Consider the following 27,011-nt stretch of genomic DNA (forward strand, 5'->3'; position numbering starts at 1 on the left):
CATTTTGTGTGTTATCAGCTCCGTCCACAGTCGTTTACCTTCATGGTGGGACAGATACGGCCTGCGGGCGACTTGGATTTCACTCTCAGCGCACAACATCAACATATTCACACAAGGAAGCAGAAAGCAGATTACTTTGTCCGCACTTCCTCAGCCTGAATCCTTCAGACATGACCACTAGATAGATCGTGGTAGGGAATTAGCTGTCACGGCCTCTGCAGACGCTTTAATAAAATCAGCCCGTTCATCGTATTTCCCTTCGGTTCGTGATATCCGAGTGTGGGTTTGATAAGGATTAGAGTGTTTCAGGCAGATGGGCTGTGTTCGGCGGTACAGGTGTGTTCCTGCTGTGCGGTCGTCCTTCCTCCTCAAAGACACAAACACAACACTGCTCTGCATCACAATACGCAGCACTGACTCATCAGTTCTCCACTGATACTTGTACCCGTTTATCCAGACTGTATTATCTAATCTGTTCTATTCAACAGGGGATGATCGCCTCTCACGCTCTTCTCATCAGTAGTTTGGACTAGTTTGGCTGCAGTTTTGTGACCTGTTTTTGCATTTGTCTGATGCCTAATTCTTCTCATATATCCTTTTTCTGCTCATATGCTATATGGACAAAAGTATGTGGACACGCTGAATTCAGGTGTTTCTTTTCTAACAGGGGTCAGGGATACAAAACAATGATGACAAATGCCACAATATAGTTTTATATTGGGATAAATATCACTGCATTGGTTAGTTTGGTTTAAATAGTTATATGTGTTTACAAAATGCCTCAGATGTTTTTTTATGAATTTCTCTGAACATTGATTTTTTTTCTTTTATATATCCATGACTATGATTTTAAATGTTCTACCTAAAATAATAATTTTCTACCACATCTAATTATCTACTGTCTTCACATCTCACTGAGGAAGAAAAATCTCCCATTAAACTTTAAGGAACTATTGATGTTTTTTTTATTACAAATGTCAGAATATAGTTTTATATTGGGATAAATATAATTTCACTGATTAGTTTGGTTGTTATCTTTGGGTCCAAAATGCCTCAGAGACGGTTTTGACTTAATTGCTCTCAACATTGATTTTTTTTATCCATGACTGTGATTTTAAATGTTCTACCTCTAAATTTCTAAAATAATTTTCAGGCTTTGACTGTAAATAATAATTTTTACCACATCTCACTTAGGAAGAAAAAAATCTCCCATTAAGCTTTAAGGTAATATTGATGTTTTTATCTCAAATCCTCATGAACAGGACATCTTACAGCTGTAGGCATGATGTGTCCTAATATTTATGTCCATATAGTTTATAAATATCAAACTGTGCTTCAAGTTTAATGGGAGATTTTTCTTCCTCAGTGAGATATGAAGAATGATAGATGGTTAGTTGTAGTAGAAATGTATTATTTATTGTCAGAGGAGAAAAAAATATTCTAGAAATTTAGAGGTAGAACATTTAAAATCATAGTCATGGATAAAAAAAAATATTAATGTTGAGGGAAATTAAGAAAAAACCAGCTCTGAGGCATTTTGGAACCAAGCATAACGCTTTGATGCAAGGAAACTAAAAGGAAGTAGAAGACAAAAATGACATAAAAGATGCAACAAAATAAAAAATCTCCCTTTAAACTTTAAGGAAGTATTGATGTTTATAAACTATGTGGACATAAATATTGGGACACATCATGTCTACAGCTTTAAGATGTCCTGTTCATGAGGATTTGAGATAAAAACATCAATATTTCCTTCAGGTTTAATGGTGCAATGGTGCAATCAGGTCATGTTGTGATTTTCTGCAGTTAAATTCATCCAAAGTAATATTGACATTAGCATTAGGAGTCAATGGTCATGAGTCATATAAGTCATATTAGTCTCAACTTTGCTCTGAGCTAGAGTCACAGCTAAAAACTTCCCTATATTTGAAGGGAGTTCAACATGATTTGAGATAAAAACATCGATATTTCCTTAAAGTTTAATGGTAGATTTTTCTTGCTCAGTGAGATGTGATGAGAGTAGATGGTTAGTTGTGGTAGAAATTTATTATTTACAGTCAGAGCATGAAAAAGATTTTAAAAATTTAGTGGTAGAACATTTAAAATCATAGTCATGGATAAAAAAACAAACAAAATCAATGTTGAGGTAAATTCAGTAAAAACCATCTCTGAGGCATTTTGGAAGCAAAGATAGCAATTTAAACCAAACTAACCAATGTAATGATATATATCCCAATATAAAACTATAGTATGACATTATTAGTCATTATTGTGTTGTATCCCAGACCCCTGTTAGAAAAGAAACACCTGAATTCAACATGTCCACATACTTTTGTCCATGTACTGTATTTACAATGAAATCATCTCCCCATTTGATTGACTGTATTCTCCCATACGCTCATGTGATTGGTCCAGTTACTCACCCACACATCCCTCCCCCTCCTCCTCCACCTGCCTTGCCCCCCCCCCCTTGTGTTGTGCTGTGTGGTTGGTTATTTGGAGGTTGTATTGACCGGGGGCTGGTTGTCTCCCCAGGTCTCCTCCACCCCGAACAACAAGACATCCGACCCCTCCACCCCTACCGCCAAGGCCAGAGTGAGTCCCTGCCATCTGCACCCTCACACGTCACACACCGAAACATCGTCCCGCCCATTCCGCATCCACCCAGGACACACCACACCCTCGCTGTTTGTACCCGCCCACACTACATGAAGAAATAACAACACAACATGTCCTGCGTCACTGTTTTCATACGACTAATGCAACCTGATGCACATTATCTCATGAAACATCTGTGGCCAAAACTGGTCATTTCATACATTTCCCAAGATTCTGTATTTAGACACATGTTGACTTAAAACTGTAAGTTCTAATTTAGTTCAGAGGCCACATTTGATCACAAATGGGTAAAATAATAATAGTGAAAAAAGTAAAATTATGTCATGAAAATGTTACATCTATAAAGTATCCTTTAAAAATGTGAATCACATGAACAACCTGAAATTTCTTAAGGAAAATAAATGCAATTTTAACAATATTCTGCTTCAGTTTATCATTTATACATGTACATTGCAACTTACAGATCACAGTGGATCTACAAATACACAAAACATTTAACAGGCAGAATATTGGTAAAATTGCTTTTACTTTTCTTAAGACATTTCATTTTGTCCATATTTGTTCAGAATATTCACATTTTTTATAAAAGGATAGTTTGTAAATGTGAACGTTTTCATATCATTTCACTCTTTTACATTAAAACAAAGAAAAATATGGAATTTTCATTATTTATAGGTTATTATGATAGTATTTTAATGGTGTGATCCCCTTGAGATCATATTGGTCTGAATGTGGAACCTGAACTGGAATGATTTGAACATCCTTGGCTGTTTATATCCCAGTGTAATTTTTACTTTTCAGAAATTCATCCCACAGGCCATATATGACCCTTTGGAGGGCTGGTTTTGGCCCATGGGCTGTATGTTTGTATTAGTGTGAACTACAAGTGTGAACATTTTAGTTAAGTATTGTTATATACATGAACCAAAAGTCTAAGGTACTTTGAATTGATTTTTTTGCATTTTTCTCATCGTAATGAAATATGTGTATGTCTATGGGACTTTTAAAATGTGGTGAATGTAGTATGAGTCATGAGTGAGTTATTGTCTACAGTGACTTAAATTAAATGCAGTTAATCCTGTAATGCCAAATGTATCATATTTGACACATGAGTTTTGAAGCCCTCTACATGATCAGTGTGATTTGTTTTCTTGAAAAACCTGATGTATACAATTAGATACATGCAATACACAGACAATCCACCAGGGGGAGGAATTCATTCACCAGAGGCCTTTACGGTGACACTACAAGACTGTCATTAATGAGGAAGAAGGAAGAACTGGGACCATTTAGAAAAGGAATTACCCATTTGTTAGACATGTTTGTGTTATGTTTTTGTTTGTTCAGAAATAATAATATTTGAACATTGAGACCTGATGTATCAAATGTGATACAAAATTGAAACTCACACATAGAAATTGATATTTGAAAAAAAAAAAAAAAATTGGTTGTTCAGAAGGACTGATAAAGGCTCCAGTTTCAAAGAACTGGAATTTTTTGTCAGAGATTTAATGGTTCAGGCTTTACAGGGTTAAATTAGTGCTGGGTGATAATCAGTAATGGGAATAATAAATGTCCATATTACATCATGACCATGTCTTGGATAGCGACTAACCTCCTGCTCATGAAGTTAACACTGCTCAACTTCTGAGTAAAAGAGCACAGACTCTTTTGGAGTTCAGAGACGCTACGACACCAAATAGAACATCAGTACTGACGTTTTTGCAAAATCACAGATATATTCAGTGAAATGACTTGAAATTATTTAAAGAGTCACACATTTACATTCACAAATAACTTTAAATTGAGCCTATTTCAATGGACCTTTCAGTGGATTTTGTTACAGATGAGGAAATTCGACAAGCATGAACATTGAGTTGTAATCATGGAGTGTGTACGTCAATGAAAAAGACACGTTGAATGAGTCCTGATTCACAGTTTAACAGCAAAGTACTAATATTACCCTGCAAAAAAGCAACATCTGTCTTCGATAATCTGACTTGAATTAGAAAGATTTATCATGAAAGATCATTTTTTAGATTTATTTACTTACCGAGACTTAATCTTGTTCAGATTGTTTGAATTGTTCCATCTTGAGCGACCCCACTTAGATATTACAACTCATTTTAAGCAATATTTAGAACAAAACAAGCTCCATTGTTGGGGGATGAGTATGGAGGACACAGTATCTGTTTGCCCTCAAGTGATTTTTACTTGTTTTATGCAGTTTTGATTATAAATATATATCTACTGAGTCATTACATCTTCATAAGACCATACATATATACCATAGATAAAAAAAAAAGAAAGTCTTATTATGAAGACTTGAAAAAAGTATATTCTGCTTAAAATAACAATTTTAGCATTCTATAATCCTCAGATAATATTTTCTTATTTTAAGAAAACTTGCTAAGTACAATTTTCATACTGCACTGGTAGGTAATTTAGTTGAAAAAAGACATTTTAGCCCATTAATGAATTTAATTTTCTTATTTTTGTTCAGGCCTTTTTCACAGTGTATGAAGAACTGGAATTTTAGATGTAATTCCTTTGCTCAGAGCTGCATTTCTGCCATCATGGAATAAAACAAACTCTTAAAAAGCACCTTAGTTTAGGCTTTTTCCCGTAACATTTGTGTCTACATTCATTACAGTAAAAAAAATGATATTGATAAAACTTGATAATTAATAAATGTGTATCAGTAGAGCTACACCTTCACTAATATGGACGGAAATACTTGGTTGAAAAAGCCCCAGTTTCTCCTCTTTGCGTCTATATTCTGTTAGGACTATACATCTATAATTCGTCAGCCGCTCTCTATTATCAATTCATTAGATCTAAATTATATATCCTATGGTGTAATAAATGGATGTATTTCCACAAATAACACCTGAGTTCAATCTGAATCGAAAGAGGAGGATGAGAGGGTGGAAAAAAACACCTGGAGACTTCAACACAAGCCTCCAGATGTGGCCCAGACAGAACACAAGCAGAAGAAAGAATGAAGCTGAGACTAAATGTACGACAGGTGGTGAATTCTTCGAACTGAATGAATGTTCTTCCTCTAGATTAGAATAGTTTAAAACCACAAATAACTGTTATGTTGTTTTCATCTTGTGGAATTAGATAAAAGAAACTAAATAATGAAATCAGAGACTGGAATTGACATTTTATGTCATTTTCATTCATCCCGTAAACCTGAAATAAATATTAATATGACATTTATGATGATAATTATTGATGTTGACATATCAGAATAATATTCATGTGCATATCACCCAGCCCTAAATGAATAAAACACATAGTTGGAAAACTACTGAAACCCTTTAAATGAATAAAAGTAGTTATACCACATTATAGAAATACTCCACAGGGGTCAAACAAGCCAAAAAAAAAGAAAAGTATAAGGAATGAAATGGGCTTAAACCATTAAAAGTGCTGTAAGCGCCCCTGTGACTTTACCTGGATAAGAAAGATGGTTAATGTTAACATTTTGACAAAGATGAGAATATTTAATAAAATGTAGAAATAGTCCTTTAAATAGAGCTGGGAAATAAGGACTTAGATAATAATTGTTTTTGTCACTTGATAGTGATAATTATTATGATAAATGTCAAATCATTGTTTATTTTCAGTTTAAAGGTTGATGTTTGAGTCTGAGCAAAAGTAGAAGAAAACAGAGTTAAATTAAAAAGATGAAAAGAGATTAAATCAAGAAAGAAATTAAACAAAAAAAAGAAGAAAAGAGATGAAACAACAAGAAATGAAAAGAAAACCAGACACAAACAAGAAAAAAATGAAGTAAAAAGGAAACAAAAGCGAGAGGAAATTTGGACAAAAAATATAAGGGATGAAATGGACTTAAACCATTAAAGGTGCAGTTTTTCATTATGGAAAACACCCCAGTGACTGTACCTGGATAAGAAAGATGGTTAATGATAACATTTTGACAGAGATGAGGATGTTTAATAACATGTAGAAATAGTCCTTCAAATAGAGCTGGGAAATAAGGACTTAAATAATAATTTTTGTCACTTGATATTGATAATTATCATGATAAATGCCAAATCATTGTTTATTTTCAGCAGAAGAAAACAGTTAAATTAAACAGGTGAAAACAGCATGAAAAGAGATTGAGAGATCAAGAAAGAAATTAGACAAAAAAAACAAGACCAAAAGAGATGAAAACAAGAAAACCAGTCAATAACAAGATAAAAATGAAGTGAAACAGAAACAAAAACAAGAGGAAAACTAGACGAAAAGTATAAGGGATGAAACATACTTAAACCATTGAATGTGCAGTTTTTCATTATGAGACTGCACCAGGTTAAGTCCATGAACAACACATTCAAACACATCACAGTGAAGACAAACTACCTTCTTGTATCTTGTTTAATCTGTTTTCATTGAACTGAGTGCATTTGTCTTAAATGCTTCCCAATCACAGCAGTCACAGCTGTTGGGGATGCGTTCAAGCAACACAAACACTGTTTTATCAATATTAAAAAAGAAGCCCAGCTCTTGTGGAAGGGCTCAAATGTGTTTGTATGAGTGCTCATTACAGTTCTGAGGGGATGTAAAACTGACTAAAATAGGGGACGTAAAACTGACCAGTGAAATTACATCTCTGCAGCTTTATAAACATTCAGCTTTGAATGTGGTCACCCACCCATAGTTCAGTTACTTTTAGTTTTAATTCAGTTGCATTAACCCATAAAGACCCAAACATCCATTGTCAACCAAAACCATTTACTGATCTGAACTGATTAATAACTGTTGATCCACTAATCCTATTAATCCATGGAAATAATTGGTGTAAAATACAGTTATTCATCTTTTCATGGTCATCAGATATGACGCATTTGGACGTTCAGACGCTCTGTAGTTACCGTGGAAACACCGTCATCTTCTACAACATTGATTCACCAGTAAAATCCATGGAGTTGGATCAGTGACAGTGGATGGACACACTGGGTTTATGTTCAGTTAATGAGAGATTTGCTGAAAAAGTCTGTTTTTCGTCACTTTTCTCTGTTTCTGATCAATAACGGTCACCTTAAATTGGAGCTTTTATCAACAGCTACATGATCAGTAAATTAAGTATAAATAAATACGTGATTTTCACTGAAAATTTGCAAAATACAGAGGATAATATTACAATAAATGGTGATAAGTCACTTACCAAAGGTTAAATAGAGAGAAAATTCATTTGAGAACCGCCACAAAAGTCACACTGGGTCTTTATGGGTTAATGTATTGATCTATTTCTATAGTCATTCAGTAGAACCAAGTAAAAACACCACAGATGAGTCAATAATCTGTAAACATCATTGGGTTATTGTTATATTTCCACTATAAATACTAGTAAACATTGACAGACTCTAAAATGATTGAAGTGCGACCCTTTCACATTGAAAGAAAATGTGTCAGAGACTGCAACATTTTACAAAGACTGACAATCTTACAAGGTCAGAAATCATTATATTTGGTATTTATATATTTAGAGCTAATATTTCTGCAAAAAGTGCAAAATAAATAAATAAATAAATAAATAAAACAATTAAATTCTGAAAATACTATCCTATAATAATAAAATGTGAACAACCTGAACAAATGTGAACAACCTGAAATGCCTGAAGAAAATTAAGTGCAATTTTACCGATATTCTACCTGGTACTAAATTAAATGTTTTGTGCATTTACAGATCCATTGTGATCTGAAAGTTGTGTTAATAATATGCCGAGACATAATATTATAGCAATTATTCTTATTTTAGTTTCAATCTCCAGCATTTTGACAATATTCTGCCTGTTACTAAATGTTTGTGTAATATTGTATGTAATGCTCATGTATAAATGATAAGTTGAGGCATGATATTGTTAAAATTGCTCTTATTTTTCTTATGACAGTTCCTTTTTTCCGGGTTATTCACATCTTTTTTGTTTGGACAGTTTGTAAATGTAAATATTTTCATAATTTTGTGTTTTTATGGCACTAAAACAAAGACAAAAAACTAGGATTTGTCATTATTTATAGGTTATTACATTATTATTTTACTGGTTTGGCCTGCTGGAGATCATGTTGGGCTGAATGTGGAACCTGGAAGAAAATGAGTCTGACATCCATAGCGTACAACATCCTCTTGCAAATAGGAAACTCAGAGGAAACTTGGACTGTGGTTGTGTGTGTGTGTTCATATTTTGTGTGTGTGTGTGAACTGCTCAGTGAGTCATCCGTCGCCGCTGCCACCTGCGTCATCGTGCCATTTTCATCCTGGAGAAAGAGAGTACGACGGAGAGAAAAGGCAAAAGGCGTCTTATGTCTGCTGCAGGGCCTCTTTAATGCGGCCGCAAAGCTGTTGGATGTGATATCACAGCAGAACGGGAGCACAACAGGGTTATAAAACCAGACCACGGCCTTTCACTGTGTGTCTGAGCCTGAATGAAAACAGAAGACAGAACATGTTGGATGTAGGGAATTTTAAAGACAAATGTGAATGTTTTGACAGATGAATGTATTTAACAAAATGTAGAAATAATCCTCCAAGTAGAGCTGAGAAATAAGGACCTAAATAATAATAATTTTCGTCAGTTGATGCTGATAGTTATCATTATAAATGTCAAATCAGTGTTTTTCATTTTTAACTTTAAAGGCTGATGAGTAAAAGTTGAATAAATGGAGTTAACTTGAAAATATGAAAAAAAGACAAAGCGAGACAAAAACAAGATAAAAATAAGTGAAAATTGTACGAAAACAAGTAGGAAAATGGATGAAAATGAGATTAAACTAAGACAAAAAAAGATGAAAACAAGATGAAATAAGAAGAAAACCAGAAAAAAAGAATGAAAATGATGAAAATGAGATTAAAACGAGATGACAACAAGATGAAATGAGACAAAATCCAGACAAGAACAAGATAAGAATGAAGTGAAAAAGGTACAAAAACAAATAGGAAAATGGATGAAAATGAGATTAAAATAAGACAAAAGGATGAATACAAGATGAAATGAAAAGAAAACCAGACAAGATCAAAATGAGTTGAAAAGACACAAAAAACATGGAAAATGGACAACAATCTGATAAAAACAAGAAGGTGAAATGAGACGAAAAACAGATCAAAAACAAGATAAAAATGAAGTGAAAACTGTAGGAAAACAAGCAGAAATTTGGATGAAAACAAGATGAAATAAGACAGAAACCAGACAAGAATATGATTAAAATAAGATAAAATGAAGTGAAAAGGAAACGAAAACAAGTGGATAATTGGACAAAAATCTGACAAAAATGAAATGAAACCTCGATGAAAAGAGATGAAAACCAGACAAAAATGAGGCAAAAACATGATGAAATTGAGAATGGACCGAGACAACAAACGCAAGTTCTTATTCTGATTAATATCACATCCTGAAGGCAGTGGTGTCTGACTGTATTTACAGTTTTTCATTCTGCTGAATCAGTGTTTATTCACATCAAGTCCAACAATCTGAGCCTTATTCTTTCAGCTTTTATACTAATGTTATAATGAATACAAATAATAATCAACAATTATCAGTTGAAGTGCTTTAATCGGTTTGTGTTTGAAGATTATACACTAAACCCCTTTGCAAATGAAAACCAAAGGATTTCTTATCATCCTTAAGACCACCTCAATATCTGCACAAAGCTTCTATTTTTTTTGTAAACATGCACCAAAATCCCTGTGATCTGATTGGTCATTTATACTCAGTGGGCGGGGTTTTAAGGCGTTATCATCCAGTTTTCTTCTTCAAACTAAAACTCATAGATGCTCATTTTAACAGTCACTCAAACAAATTTGTAATCTTCATGTGTTTCACCAGCTGATAGTTTACATTATAGCTCTGTTAGCTTAGCACTGTTAGCTTAGCTCTGTTTTTAGACACTCACAGTAAAACCACAAATCACGTATGTTTTTTGTACAGTTTGTGTTGTCAATAGCTGCACTAGCTGCACGTTTCTTTCACTTTTTTTTTTGTAAAGATGGATCAAGCTCCCTGAGATCTGATTGGTCAGTTATACTCAGTAGGCGGTGCTTTTATATGTTTACCCCAATAACAATAAAAAATAAAAACCCTTGTTTTTCTGAAAACTAGAATTAACTGCCTTGTTAACCTTTATAATCCAGGGGTGTCAAATGATTTTATTTCAGGGGCCACATACTGCCAAATATGATCTAAAAGTGGGCTGGACCAGTAAAATAATAACATAATAACCTATAAATAATGACAACTCCAAAGTTTTGTCTATCTTTTAGTGTGAAGAAAGTAAAAATATCTACAAACTGTCCTATAAAAAATGTGAATAAGATGAACAACCTGGAATTTCTTAAGAAAAATAAGTGCAATTTTATCAATATTCTGCCACAGTTTATTATTTATACATGTACATTACAACTTACAGATCACAGTGGATACAAATACACAAAGCATTTAATAACATACAGAATATTGGTCAAATTGCACTAATTTCTCTTAAGACATTTCAGGTTGTTCATATTTGTTATTCACTATTTTTATGAAAGGATAGTTTATAATGTGATTTAATGTAATGTAAATATTTTAATTTTACTTCTTTTTACACTAAAACAAAGGGAAAATGTGCAGTTGTCATTATTTATAGTTTGTTATGATAGTATTTTACTGTTCTGACCCAATTGAGATTGAATTGGTCTGAATGTGGAACCTGAACTAAACCATTTGTTAATATCTTCAGTGTAATTTTAGCATTTCACAAGTTCATCCCATTTGGATTGGAAACTTTGGTGGGCCGGTTTTGGCCCACGGGCCCTATCTTAAACACCCCTGCCTTAATCCATGGTCCAGATTTAAGGTCTTATTGAACTTAAATGGTTTTTCTTTACTTCCTTTCAAGGCAACATTAACTTTTTTATTCATTCTTTGACTTTTTGTTTTCTGAAATTTGACCAAATCAGCCAAACTCTCACTGTTTCTTCACCAAATGATCCAGCACATTTCCCTCAGATCTGTTGGTTTCAGGGCATGAATCCCCCTGGACAGCAGGCTGATGTGCACAGACTGTCCCCTTTAACTACCTGAAAACACCCGTCATGGCTGTCCTCCTTTATCAGTTGCTTCTGTTCTGGACGCTCAGTAAAGCGCTGACTCTCCAGTTCACCGTTGTGTCGCATGTGCTTCGTCTGTTCGTCCTGTTGTTTCTCTTGAAGCTGTTTATGGAAGCGATCTGTTGTTATCAAGTCATTTTGGGTGTTTAAAATGCATTTTGTATGAGTTGCATTTCTATAACCTTTCAGCAGCTTCACATTTCACAAAAAGCAGATTAGACTTTTGCAGGATTGTAGGATGATTTGACTGGAATAACAGGACACGGACTCAAAGTCGTGATCATTTGTGAGCACTTCAGAGGCAGTGTTTTCTCTTCTTTTAATTGAAGAGTTATTAAGTTAACTTGCGACATATGAAGTCTAAAAAAATATATATTCCATTTTAACCCGTAAAGATTCAAACATTCACCACTGACCAACTCGTCTTCTGATCTAAACTGTTTAATACCTGTTGAGCCACTAATCCTATCAATACATGTAAATAACTGGTGTAGAATACAGTTATTCATCTTTTCATGGTCATCAGATATGACCCACTGGTGAATCAGTGTTGTAGAAGATGACGGTGTTTCCACGGTAACTACGGAGCCTCTGATCGTCCAAATGGGTCGTATGAAAAGATGGCAAACTGCATTTTACTCCAGTTATTTACATGTATTGATAGGATTAGTGGATCAGCAGGTATTAAACAGTTTATATCTGTAGATGGTTTGTGTCGCTGGTGGGTGTTTTGGTCTCTATGGGTTGAAAAAAGTTCAATACAGAGAAGAAAATAAATTGGAACCACCACAAAAGTAGCACTGGGTCTTTAGGGGTATACCATGTTAGTTGTTATAATGTACATTCAAATTCCAAATTATGCATCGATGTACTGTATATGACAATAAAAACATTTTCTAGATTTGATTTGACATATGAACTCTTTCTTTTTATGTTCGATATTTCAATTAACTACATTCAGCCACACGTTCAGTGACTAAATCACACAGGAGGTGGTCGCGCTCTGCCTCCAAAATGCTCACGAATGATCAGGACTTTTAGTATGTGCCGAGTAACAGAAAGTCTTCCATATTTACAGCACAAGACTGTGTTTCCTGTGAACTAAAGCTTCCTGCTGATCTGCTCTTGTGTGCTGCCTGGTTTCTCTTCCTTCCTTTCTTTCTTTCTTTAACTCCCTCCTGCTTGTCTGTGTGTCTGCCTGCCTGTCTTTAGGTTCAGATAGTGCACAAAAAGCTGGACTTCAGCCATGTCACGTCTCGCTGTGGCTCCAAGGACAATATCAAACATGTCCCTGGAGGTGGCAATGTAAGTACTGCTGGAGCTGGAGGTGGACTCTGCCTCTGCTTAGGGACCGTGCATAAAATAAAGCTACATGCACATTTCACATCCACATCAAACAGATATCTTTTTTTTTTTTTTTTTTACTTTTTTTTTTTTTTTAACCGCAGATCAGGCAAAAAAAAAAAAAAAAGTGTTTGTTTGGAATATGTGGATGCACGTTCAGTGAAATTAAATCTTCAGCCATTATCACATTAATCTGACTTTTACCTCCGTGTTTCTGTAAATCAATCTGAATCACATCCTTATTTTTGCAATCATGAGCAGACATGATACTTATAATAAGCACACTGTATGCTTTAACCTCATTTTGTCTGTGCACAGTTTATAAAATCTAATTTGAGTGATTTTATGGTGAGCATCCATCAAAGCCGGGAGCAACTAGAGTTCAACCAACACAACATGGGAAAGGATTTAAATCTGTGTATCATTCGTTCTCTTCATATTCAGTTGAGAATCCACAATCAGAAAATGAAAAAATTACTCGTTGTTTCATTATTCATGTACAAATCAAAAATCAAAAATGGAGTTGTTTTTCATTCTTTCAATTGTACGCATAAATTAAAAATTGGAAATAAGCAAATGGACCAAATGTGGGGTTTCATGTTGACATTTTTGATATCTGTTTTGGTCTGACCTGGAAGTTACGGACTTCTTTGTGTATTATAAGAAGTGTCTTCTACTTAGATTGTCTACCATGAATGCACTGTATTAGACAAAACAACAATACTTGGAAGATCCTGATCATTTTTTCAGTTGTCATGTCGTCCTCCTTCAGAGTAACGCGTTTGCTACCTCTGAATACCACCAAATTCTCTATTATCTATAAATCACCTACCACCATCCGTCTTTCAAATAAATGTCTGTAAGTAGGGGATGTGAAATTACCTCTGAAATTGTGCAATAACGTTTTACTTATTTGTGCAATGAAGTACATAATATTTATTCTCGTTTTTTATTTATTTATTTATTTATCACACTACCTCATCTGTATTTTATAACTTATTTTATCTCAGGTGTTTTTTAACTATTTGTGTTTTTAGTGTTGTCCCTGCGTCGTCATTTCGTTCTGCAGTGTATCTTTGATGTCATTTGCTGAATGAGAATAAAGTGATCTGAAGACAGTAACTTCTGGGTCAAACCAAATCGGATATCAAAAATGCCAACATGAAAGATATTGCAAAATAGCTGACCTACCTGTGATTACTCCGTTTAATGTTCTTTTCCTGCAACACTATGGCCAACATGTTTAACACATGTATCACACGACATGATTTGAAACCCTACATTTGGTCCATTTGCATATTTCCAATTTTTAATTTGTGCGCACAATTGAAAGAATGAAAAACAACAAATTTTTTTATTTTTGATTTGTGCATGAATTATGAAATAACGAGTAATTTTTTTTTTTCATTTTCCGATTGTGGATTCTCAATTGAATATGAAAAGAACAAATGATACACGGACTGATTTGCACACAGTCTACAGGCTGTAAAGAATGGCTCAATGACTTGTATTTTAAGTGAAAGGCTCCTTGTGTCCATTCATCCAGCTGTTGTTTGCATCTGCTCTAAACACCTGCTGCTCATATTCTGTCTCTGGACATGTTTCATAACCCCAGATTGAATTTCTCAGTAGATCTGCTGGGAATGACTCTGAAATATTCACATGATCAGACATATTTGGGTTTTATTTGGTTTTCATGCATAAGAATTTCAACATGTATGAAAAATATGATTATACATTCATTCTTGTTGCTCCATGTGCGCTTATTTTATTTGGCAAAGAAACAATACCTTGTGCTATTACGGTAACATGAAACACTATATGGAGCAAATATACAGGAAATATAAGCTCTTAAACTCTGTATCGAATTAAGATATTGCAAAATAGCTGACCTTCCTGTGATTACTCCATTTAATGTTCTTTTCCTGCAACATTATAGCTGATACGTTTAGCACACATATCACATGGCACGATTTGGAAACATTATCGTGGCTTAAATATGTTCTAACGCAGGGTTAAAAGCTCCATCTCAGGTCAAACCGTGATCTTTTACCCCTAATCTTAAACGCTAACCAAGTACTGGTGCTTAACCCTTTACAGGGCACTCACTGAAATACTCTGACATTCTAAATTTCAACCTTTGTGTTTTAACAAAGACATGCAATAAAACAACAGTTATAAGGTCATAAACTGACAAAAAATACCTCATATTCACTATTTAAAGCTGCACAATGTCTATCAAATCTGTCTGAATCACTGTATAGTGTTATAGAAACTAACTCGCTTCTTGACCTCACTGAGGCACAGGATTGGTTCCATATTTAATGTTTGTGGAAATTACCAAAAATAGTCACTTGCCTGATAAAGGGTTAACCCAAAAAGACCCAAACATCGACCATCAACCAAAAGCATCTACTGATTTAAAATGTTGATCCATTAATTCTATCAATCCATGTAAATAATTGGTGTAAAATACAGTTATTCATCTTTTCATGGTCATCAGATATGACCCATTTGGACGTTCAAAGGCTCCATAGTTACTGTGGAAGCACTGTCATCTTCTACAACATTGATTCACCAGTAAAACTCAGTGGAGTTGGATCAACAACAGTGGGTGGACACACTTGTTTTTACATTCAAGTAGCAATATCTTTGCTGAAAAAGTCACTTTTTCTTTATTTTTCCCTGTTTTGATATAATTAGCTTCGAATTTACTCTGATTTTTCATGAACATCTACATGATCTGTGAATTAAATATTGGAAAATACATGATTTGCACCAAAAAAAAAGCAAAATACAGAGGATAATGTTTTGAAACAAATTTGTGATAAATCAGTTAAGATAGGTAGAAATAGAGAGAAAAATCATCATCACCGTTGATTCACCAGTAAAACCCATAGAGTTGGATCAGTGACAGTGGATGGACACTGGGTTTATGTTCAGTTAATGATAGATTTGACCAAAAAAAAGTCACTATTTCTTCGTTTTTTTTCTGTTATGATATAATAACCTTTGAATTTACTGTCAGGTTTTATGAACATCTATATTATCAGTCAATTAAACAGGAAAATAGATGATTTCCACTGGAATACATGCAAAATTCAGAGGATGATATTATAATAAATGGTGATAAATCACTTAGGAAATGTTAAATAGAGAGAAAAAATCATTTGGGGACTACCACAAAAGTCCCACTGGGTCCTTATGGGTTAGTAATAATTAAAAAAAAAAAAAAAAAAAATAGAGATAAATAAAACAAAAGTTCAACCATGTGCAGAAATCGAAGTATGTTGTTGTACATGGTGGTCCAGATCCAGTTAATGGAGTCATTTATTTATAGACATTATGTAAGTAAACCATGAATACTCAAATTACTCGCAGGGAAGTGTATGTTTATTGTCTGAAATGATGTCATATCATTAGTAATCTCTGTCACGCAGCCTCTAATTTGGGATCATTCCACTGTCAATAAGATGATCAGAGAATTTGTACTGTTGACCTTTTACTGTTACTGAGCTCAGTCAGATTTAAGATCCATTGGTGCCATTTTGACCTAAAGTGATATTTCAGAACATAATTTGTCAGTTCACAAAACAAAAATTCAGCTCAGTGAACAATAAAACACCACCAATTAAAAAACGACAGTCTGAGGTCAAGTACGTGGCCATTCCTGCACAGAACGATGGTGTCTGTTAAAGGACCACGTACATTATGATGCATCGCAGTGATTTTTTAAGGGGACCTGCGGCGTGTTGATGAATTCATATATAAAACAGTGCATTGTCTTCTCTCCGCTCACAGGTGCAGATCCTGAATAAGAAGGTCGACGTGAGTAAGGTTACCTCCAAATGCGGCTCCAAGGACAACATTAAACACAAGCCAGGTCGGACTTTTTACATCATTGACTTTCCAGTTTTCAGACTCATCCTCCTGTTCCGGGCTCTTACACAAACCCTTTTTCTTTTGGTCCAGGTGGTGGAGATGTGAAGATCGAGTCCCATAAGGTAAATGTCAAGGCTAAGTCTAAGATCGGATCCATGGACAATATGGCGCCTGGCAACGGACAGACCAACGGACACAAGGTCAGACCAGTAGTGCACAGGTTTAGGCTGAAATAGTTCTACAGTCGCAGAAAAAATGATTAGACCACCCTTGTTTTCTTTAGTTTCCTGTTCATTTTAATGCCTGGTACAACTAAAGGTACATTTGTTTGGACAAATATAATGATAACAACAAAAATAGCTCACAGTTTAGTTTCAGAGGTGATGTCTGTCCATTTTCCACGTTTTCTTAATAATAACCAAAATCACTTCAGTTCTTCCATCAATATCTATGGCATTGTACTGACAAAAACAGTGCTTTTAGACATTCCATGTTTTTTTTTCTGTCTGTTTTAGTCACATGATACACACAGGAGTTTGTACTTGATTGCATAAAGATTGTTTTTGTTGACTTTTGATGGTCTAGTTTTTTATTATATATTGATTTTTCAAACCATCACCAGCAGGGGTCAGTGTGGTACCAGAACACACTTAGGACCAAAACCACCAATGAATCAACACTGTATCCACAGTTCAAAGCCGTTTCCACATATCTGTATTATGGAATCATCGAGTTTTCTTCTTCAAACTAAAACTCATAGACGCTTATTATGACTAAAAATATCACTGTGTCATATAATCGTTTCAGTAGCTGATAGTTTACATTATATCTCTGTTTGCGAGAAAAAGCCCTGTTTCCATTTGTACCTCAGACTTTTATGTTGTTAAATGGTTAATACACATACTGTTATTGCAAGGTACATGCTATAGAAGGAAATTCTCCCATTAAACTTTAAGGAAATACTGATGTTTATAAACTATATGGACAAAAGTATTGGGACACATCATGTCTACAGCTGTAAGAAGCCCTGTTCATGAGGATTTGACATAAAAATCAATATTTCCTTAAAGTTTTATGGGAGATTTTTCTTCCTAAGTGAGATGTGGTAAAAATTATTATTTAGAGTCAAAGCATGAAAAATATTTTAGAAATTTAGAGGTAGAATATTTAAAATCACAGTCATGGATAAAAAATAAAAAACAGAAAAAAATCAATGTTCAGAGAAATTTAGTAAAAACCAGCTCTGAGGCATTTTGGAAGCAAAGATAACAATTTAAACCAAACTAACCAATGCAATGATATTTATCTCAATATAAGACTATATTCTGATATTATTCATTATTGTTTTGTATCCCAGACCCCTGTTAGAAAAGAAATGCTTGAATTCAACGTGTCCACATACTTTTGTCCATATAGTGAATGTACATGAATATGGAATGGTTTGCTTTTGTTGTTGGTGCTGGATGTAATTCTGCAGTTTATTAATGTCACCAAAGGGAAAACTAGCTAACTAATTATGTTTGCATTGTTGGATTTTTGGAGCCACAGTGACTATATTTGATCAAAACGGGTGGAGCTTCCGTTCATTCTAACTCTGTAAATCAGTAAACCTTATCAGTCACTGTGTAGTAAAACCATTTTACAGTGTTGTTAGTGGATCCTATTAGCCATAACTACAGTGGAGCTGCCTGTCAGGAAAAACAGTGTTCCCTTAAATAAACAGAAGCTCACCTGTCAATCACACCTGTCAATCAAAACCCAGCACATTCTGTTCAACCTGAGATTTAATTAACGGAGGAAACACCTATTAGAGGGTCAGAATAAAACAAATGAGACTTAAATGACTCCTGCAAAAACGTGTTGGACTTAATATTTTAGAGCAGGGGTGTCAAACTCATTCAAGTCCATGGGCCACATTCAGCCCAATATGACCTGAAGTGGGCTGGACCAGTAAAATAATAACATAAAAATCTATAAATAATGTCAACTCCAAACATTTCTCTATGTTTTAGAGTGAAAAAAGTAAAATTATATTATGAAAATGTTTACATGTACAAAGTGTCCTGAAAAAAATGTGAATAACATGAATAAGAATGAACAATCTGACATTTCTTTCAAGTTTTGACAATATTATGTCTCAGTTTTGTCATAATTTTTCAGTTTCAGTATAGTTTGTAAATGTAAACATTTTCATGTAATTTTACCTTTTTTTCACCTAAAGACAGTAATTTGGAGTTGTCATTATTTATAGGTTATTATGACAGTATTTTGCTGGTCTGGAGTACTGACCTGAGATCGAATTGGGCTGAATGTGGAACCTGAACTATAATGATTGTTCATATCTTAAGTGTAATGTTTGTATTTCACAAATTCATCCCACAGGCCGGATTGAACTCATTGACCGGTCGAATTTGGCCCACGGGCTGCATGTTTGACCCCAATATTTTAGAGACATGTTCGATGTCAGTCTATTGGAGCATCATCTAGTGGCCATCAGCAGTATTACACTTTTAGACACTTTCATATTGGCTTCGTTCTCGCTCCATTTGCCTGGAGCACAACTCAGTCTTTGCAGTGTTTTACCTGGATTTACACCAAACATTATTTCTTTTAAACTGACAACTTTGATTTCTTTTTTTTTAATATCACTCCCTCCTCCCTTTCAGAAAATGCTTTATTCCCCCTAAAGCAGCCCTGATACACCTCCATACTCTGTAAATCGTCTGATCATGCAGCAGCTGTTTTAACCTGCTGACTCATTGTGCTTTTACCACTAGAGGGAGCACTACTAAAACCCAGTCTCCTGTGTATATGTTTGTATGTGTGTCTCTGTATTTGTCTGCAGGAGGAAAAGGCAGAGGAGAAGATGCCCTCACCCCCAAGTGGCACAACAGGGCCAGCGGGTGTTGCTAAGGCAACAGCACCAGGAAGTGTTGCTAAGGAGAACGGGGTGAAGGAACCGACACCCAATCCTTTTGGGGGAGACGGACTGAGGGAGCCCCTTAGCATAGACAAACGCATCACTGAGACAAGTAAGAATACACACAAACACAGCAGTCCTTAGTCCGTTAAAGTTTTTTTTATTTATTTATTTATTTTTTACATTTTTTGTTTGTTTTAGGGGAAAAATTAACTTATTATTTTGATATATTTGTACAGAAGCAGCTGTATCAAATGTAAATTAATAGCCCATAAAGACCCAGCTCTACTTTTGTGTCTTTTTTCTCTGTATTTAATCTTTCTTAAGGGATTCATCACCATTTATTCATAATAGTATCCTCTGTATTTTGTATTTTATCAACATAAACCAAGTATTTTCCTGTATTTAATTTACTAGTTATAAAGATATTCACAAAAGCTCAGATCAAAGTTGAGGGTTATTATACCAAAAGCAGAGAAACCTGCAGAAAAAGTGACTTTTTCAGTCAAATCTATCATTAACTGAACATAAACCCAGTGTGTCCATCCACTGTCATTGATCCAACTCCATGGGTTTTACTAGTGAATCAGTGTTGTAGAAGATGAAGATGTTTCCACAGTAACAACGGAGCCTCTGAACGTCCAAATGGGTCATATCTGATGACCAAGAAAAGATGAATAACTGTATTTTACAACAATTATTTACATGTATTGAGAGAATTAGTGGATCAACAGGTATTAAAGAGTTTAGATCAGTAGATGGTTTTGGTCATTGTTGGATGTTTGGGTCTTTATGGATTAATATTATTGTTCATTTAACCCTTGAAGACCCAAACAGCTGCAGGCGACCAAAACCGTGTACTAATGTAAACTAATTAACACCCGTTGATCCACTAATCGTATCAATACATATAAATAATTATTGTAGAATACAGTTTTTCATCTTGTCATGGTCATCAGATAAGACCCATTTGGACATTCAGAGGCTCCGTACGAGGGCTGTTCAATAAGTTCATGGCCTCACCCAGAACAGAACAACACAGACTGATAATTTATATTTTATTTTTCAACATAATCTCCATTTACAGCAATGCACTTGGTCCATCGATGTTCAAGCATCACTATCCCATCACGAAAGAATGTAACATCCTGTATTATAACAACCAGTATTTCTGGGTGAGGCCATGAACTTATTGAACAGCCCTCGTAGTTACCATGGAAACACCATGTCATCTTCTACAACATCGATTCACCAGTAAAACCCATGGAGTTGGATCAGTGACAGTGGATGGACACACGGGGTTTATGTTCAGTTATTTATACAGTATCTGCTAAAAAAGTAACTTTATCTTCAGTTTTCTCTGTTTTTGATATAATAACCTTTGAATTTACTCTGTGCTTTTATGAGAATTTACATAATCATTAAATTAAATATAGGAAAATACATTATTTACACTGAAAAACACAAAATACTGAGGACAATATTATAATAAATTATGATAAATCAATTAAGAAAGACTGAATAGAGAGAAAAAGTAAGTTGGGAACTGCCACAAAAGTAGTTCTGGGTCTTTATGGGTTAAAGCGGTGAAGAAGTTGAACTGATTGGAGCTCATTACGACATCTGACAGTAAATAGTGTGTTTGTGTACGTGCTTAACCTCCACTCTGCATCTGATGGAGTGGGGGGGTAAAAATAGCAGACACTTTTCTGGTAAATGAAATTATGAACAGACGTAACGAGTGAAGATTAACCACGTCTCATCTCTGGCCTCCACACTCCCAGAGTTCAGAGGGACGACAGACCTCTGCCACCTGACGCTGCTTCCAGAGTCAGCCTAATTGATGGATGGCTGTGGTGCTAATATAATAAAAAACAGCAGCACTTTATAATTTGGTACATAATTCACAGGATGGTGCACCAGACAGTAATGGCTTGTTAGCAGGAGACCATCTGTATATTTGAAATTAAACTCTGCAAATCAGCCCTCCATATTCAGTATCAACTCTTCTTACCTACCAGCCTCATACCTGCGCAACAGATGTAACTGTACATGTGAACTTCATCTGTCCTCAGCCTCTAGATCAGTGGTCTTAAAATGCAGCCCGGGGGCCAAATCTGGCCCGCCGAAGTGTCCACTCTGGCCCCTGGGATAAATTTCTGAAATGCAAAAATTACGCTGAATATATTAATCATTTTAGTTCAGGTTCCACATACAGACCAATTTAATCTCCACTCAGATTCAGATTTATTAATTGGCATTCAATAAAAACATCCCAGATGTTGTTACAGAACGAAACTGCAAAATGCACAGCACGAAATAAAACACAGGAAAGATTTTAAAAACACCAACTAGACAGCCCATGTATATGATAAAATATTAAAATCTGCACTAAAATAAATAAATAAATAAATAGGTTAGTAATGGAAAAAATATTGCACTATGGAGAGGTCACTATTGCACCTATTATTGCACATTCTCTATTGCACTTCACCCCCTCAACTTTTGTTGAGCAGTCTTATGGTCGTAGGATAAGAACTATTTGTGGGTCGGATCAGTAAAATACTGTCATAATAACCTATAAATACTCACAACTCCAAATGTTTCCCTTTGTAAATGTAAACATTTTCATGTCATTTTACTGTATTTACTCTAAAACAAACTATCATTTCCCAAAAACACAAATAACCTGAACAAATATGAATATTTTGAAATGTCTGAAGTGCAATTTTACCAATATTCTGCCTGCTATTTTTGTGTATTTGTTGATCCACTGTGATCTGTAAGATGTAATTTACATATAAATGAAATAAAATGAAAAATAAAAAATAGACATAATATTGTTAAAATTACACTTAGTTTTCTTCAGAAATTTTAGTTTGTTCATGTTATTTACGTTGTTTTAAAGGAGAGTTGGTAGATATAAACATTTTCATCGCATAATTTAACTTTTTTCGGTCTAAAACATAGAGGAAAGTTTGGAGTTGACATTATTTATTATTATTTATTATTATTATTATTATTATTATTATTATTTTCTACTTTGTCTCTCTTTTAATATTGCTGCACTGATATGAAGAAGCTCCCCCAATTTCATTGTACAATGTATAATGACAATAAAGAGCATTCTATTCTATTCTATTCTATTTATGTATGTTATTATTTCACTGATATGGCCCACTGCAGATCAAATTTGGCTTAATGTGGAACTGAACTAACATGACTTCGACACCCCTGCTCTAGATCCTGTTCACCACTCAGCTTAAAGACAATAAATACATAAACTGTCTACCAAAGCAATTACTGGTCTTTTACAGCATTTATATGTAGTATTGGTGTTCCAAACTATCACCAGCAGGGGGCAGTCTGAAACCAGAATACATTTAGGACCAAAACCACCAACGAATCAACGCTATTTATCAGTCACTGAATATAATATGAAGCTCATTGTTTCATTTTATCATCAAGTTTTCTTCTTCAAACTAAAACTCATAGATGTTCATGTTAATAGTCGCTGAAAATAACTCTGTGTGTCATAATCTTCACATGCTGCATCAGCTGATAGTTTACATTATCGCTCTGTTAGCTTAGCTCTGTTAGCTTACCTCTGTTTAGACTGAAAACAAATTATTTTTTTCGTGACTGTATATAAAGCTCTAAATATGTACATATATATATATATATATATATATATATATATATATATATATATATATATATATATAAAACACTATTAAACAGAGTTCGAACAGGTGTTTTTATTGTGTATTCTGTGTTTGTGTTGTTGGTGGACTGTAAACTGTTTCTCCTCCAGGTGTAAATACAGAAACTAAACTGAAGCTAAATCCACTGAGGTGTTTCTCGTTGTCTTTCTTTCTTGTCAGATTGAGTCCCAGTGACTTGTAGATTGTGGTGGGACATGCATGGCGCTTGCCGACCTGCCAACCGACCGACCGACCAACCAACCTACCACGGCGCAGTCACCTCCCTCTGGCCCCGCCCCTCATCTCGCCCACCGCAGCACCGAACAGACCGATCGCCTCTCAGTGTTTCTCCGGGGTCCGCCTGCCAGCCCTTCGCTAAAACCAACCCCGACCTTTGACCCCCGCTCGGGTTGACCTTCAGCCCCGGTACCATCGAGAAGAGCACCTGCTGTTTGTCTGTGTTTCTCAAAGGGCCTCAAACCTAAACAACCCCTCATGCAATAGATTTAGTCGTCAGTGCAATATTAAGGGATCACGTTTTTTCCTGAATAAACCTAAAATACTGGGTTTAAGGTCCTGTTACCGATCAGAAGCGTTTACACACCAAACCTCCATGTCCTGACTGTCAAATCCGCTTTCTCTAAACATAGTCCAGCCTCCTCGCCTGCTGCTAATCACCTCAAATTTACAGTGTGTACAGCGCTGCACGTTGTCTCATAAAAGGTAATTGTACAGCTCACTCATCAAACATTATCTCCCACGGTATCACTGTAGCGATCCGTCTCCTCCGACTGTTACAGCACAGTGTGTTTCTTTATCATCTGACTACGGTAGCAGCGATCAGCACAGGGATGAACATCTTTATTTTATTTCATTTATTTATTTTTTTTATTTAACCAGGAAAAATCCCTTTGAGATTAAAAACCTCTTTTAACAAGGGAGTCCTGGCCAAGATAGGCAGCAGCAAATCCAACACAGTTCGAGGATTACGCAGTTAAAACACAAATAACAGACACATTCAACAATAAACAGTTACTAAAAATAACATTTACAAGCAGATTAAGAATGGAGTTGGCCTCAACAACTGTCAGTTTGGACTTAAAAGTGCTCAAAGAAACGAACTCCAGTCTTTGTGTAGGTGACTCCATGCATAAGGTGCAGAGTAAATGAAAGCCCTTTGACCCAGTTCTGTACAGGTGAATGGAACAGAAAGCAACATGTGATCATTTGTACGGAGAGAATAATATCAGAAAAGGAGCATGAGATCAGACTCAGACATATTCTGTGTAACGTCAACAGGAAAAGGCACATTAAAGCAGGTACTTGATCAAATAGTTCTGAAGGTTTGGAGTCTTTTACCTTCTATGACAAGTGTGAGTCAGACAGATTTCTGCTGCTGCTTTATCCATTATTCCCAATATTACAAAAACACTACAGTGCGCTGTATGTAGCAGGTTTATTATTGCAAATGGGACGACAGTAGGCTGATGTGGAATCGGTACACCGCAACTCCTGGACAGTGTTAAAGCCTGAATCCTCTGTAAAGCTAAGTAGGCGTATGAAAAGTCTAATAACAGACTGCGTTTTTGCACTTGAGCGGTCATTTGGACTGAAATCAGTCTTTGCACAACTCCACAGATAACGGGTGGAAGTTTAAGCCTGTTAAAAAAAGGCAGCAGCAAATAAAAAAAAAAAAAAAAAATCAGCACAAACCCCCTTTTCTTCTGCATGACTTTAAATCACAGTAAACCATCTGCCGTCACTCCCCGTCCACATATGAGACAAACAGACAGACAGCACCGTCCTTCTCTCGCGCATGTGGTACTACTGTAGTGGAGGAGGGGGCGGGGCTACAGAGCCACGCCCTCCGCTAAGCCCTCCCACTGTTGTCGTAGTAACTCCTGTGAAACCTGCTCACGTCCTTCACACACACACACACACACACGAGCACAGATGTAAAACCGGAAAAGCACACACAATCATCATCCAACCCCCCGCCACACACACGCACACACACACGCACACACACACACACACACACACACACCTGGTATGCTGTTCATAAAAGCATCTGTTTATTGTGGTCTACGCTGATAGTGATGATGACCTGTGTCGGTGTGTTGTACCCATCATAGTCACTGTCCGGCCTTTTCATCATTTCACCTCCTTCCTCCTCCTCCTCCTTCGTCTGTTTCACTGCTCCTCTCTGACAGCAATACAGTAATCTTAGTTGGAACCCCCCCCCCCCCCCCCCGATGACCCTCACATAAACATGACGTACAGACAGAGATGGACAGACTAACGGAGAGCAGCCACAGAGGTGGACGGGTAGTTTACGGAGAGGCGATTTGTCTGGATGGAGGAAGTAGTGGTGCATTCATGGCGGAGGCTGAAGTTGGAAATTTCCCTTTGAGTTTCAACTAAAAAAAAAAAAATCATCTCAACAACGAGCGTCGTCTCTGCATAGACGCAGACGACGATGTCATTTCTAGCTCCAGCGTCTCCTTGCATCTGTAATGTAAATAGATAGCTTTTTAAATGCATTTTCCTATCGTTTGTATTTCATTCATTTATGACGATATCCAAAAAGCGATAAAATACAAACTCTATCCAAGCGGCGGGATCTGCTCAGCTCCAAAACGCCATGAATGCAGCAGTATTTCACTAGAGCGGAACCAAGAATGGCCTCCACATAGAAGACGGGACCATCCAGTGGTATTTGTAGCTTTTTTTTTTTTTTTTAGTGTAAAGATGTAAAATAGAAATCCACAAAAAAAAACAAAAAATAGAATCAATGAAGATCAGACGAATGGTTGATAGAATAGAAGTCTAAAATTTTAAGATTATTCCCCCCCCCCGTTTCTCTGAGTGTCTAGACTGACCCGCAGAGGAAGGAGGTAATGTGTTTGTTCTATTTTAAGAAATTCTCTAAACGGGAGTTTTGGCTGGAAACAAAACAACACTGTGATGTGAGTTTGAGTTACAGAGCGACGTTATGGAAGCGGACATCTACGTCTACTCACTGTAATTCTATGCACGGTGCATCATGGACTGGGGTGGTCTCCGGTGAAACGGTGGAGGATTAGTGGCGTGTTTGTGGCGTGTTGCCGTACTTGTCAGATGTGTGAAGTGTTACTACTGCATCCATCCTGTAGAGGGCGCTGCATAGCCTCTTGAACACTGATAGTCTGGCTCGGAGACTTTACAAAATGCCGGCTGGAACCCCTTCCATCACCGTTAGAGAACCTTCAGTAGACTTTACATCCTGTTCTCATCCACTCTAGCTTCGCTGGCCACTCTATTATACTGTGTCTGGAACACTGAATAGCATCAAAGTCATTAATAATTATGTACCGTTCCCAAAAACACTGAAGTCTCGTGCACTTTGAACACAGTCTCGTTCATTCTTCGATGCACTGAAGTGATATGAAGTTGCTTTCCT

General features: G+C 35.8%; 1 protein-coding gene across 1 annotated transcript in view; it reads left to right on the forward strand.

Annotated features, from left to right (window-relative positions):
* map4l (microtubule associated protein 4 like) overlaps positions 1 to 24,475 on the forward strand; it is a 38,783-nt gene extending 14,308 nt beyond the window's left edge. The window contains exons 6-11 of the mRNA XM_030160652.1: positions 2,536 to 2,595; positions 12,932 to 13,024; positions 16,865 to 16,946; positions 17,036 to 17,145; positions 19,791 to 19,977; positions 23,750 to 24,475. Of these exons, the coding sequence (XP_030016512.1) occupies positions 2,536 to 2,595; positions 12,932 to 13,024; positions 16,865 to 16,946; positions 17,036 to 17,145; positions 19,791 to 19,977; positions 23,750 to 23,754 (537 nt within the window). The 3' untranslated portion in view covers positions 23,755 to 24,475. The remainder of the gene's footprint in view (positions 1 to 2,535; positions 2,596 to 12,931; positions 13,025 to 16,864; positions 16,947 to 17,035; positions 17,146 to 19,790; positions 19,978 to 23,749) is intronic.
* The last annotated feature ends 2,536 nt before the right edge of the window (positions 24,476 to 27,011 follow it).

The sequence above is a fragment of the Sphaeramia orbicularis genome, chromosome 17 (assembly GCF_902148855.1).
Source record: "Sphaeramia orbicularis chromosome 17, fSphaOr1.1, whole genome shotgun sequence".
Taxonomy (NCBI): Eukaryota; Metazoa; Chordata; class Actinopteri; order Kurtiformes; family Apogonidae; genus Sphaeramia; species Sphaeramia orbicularis.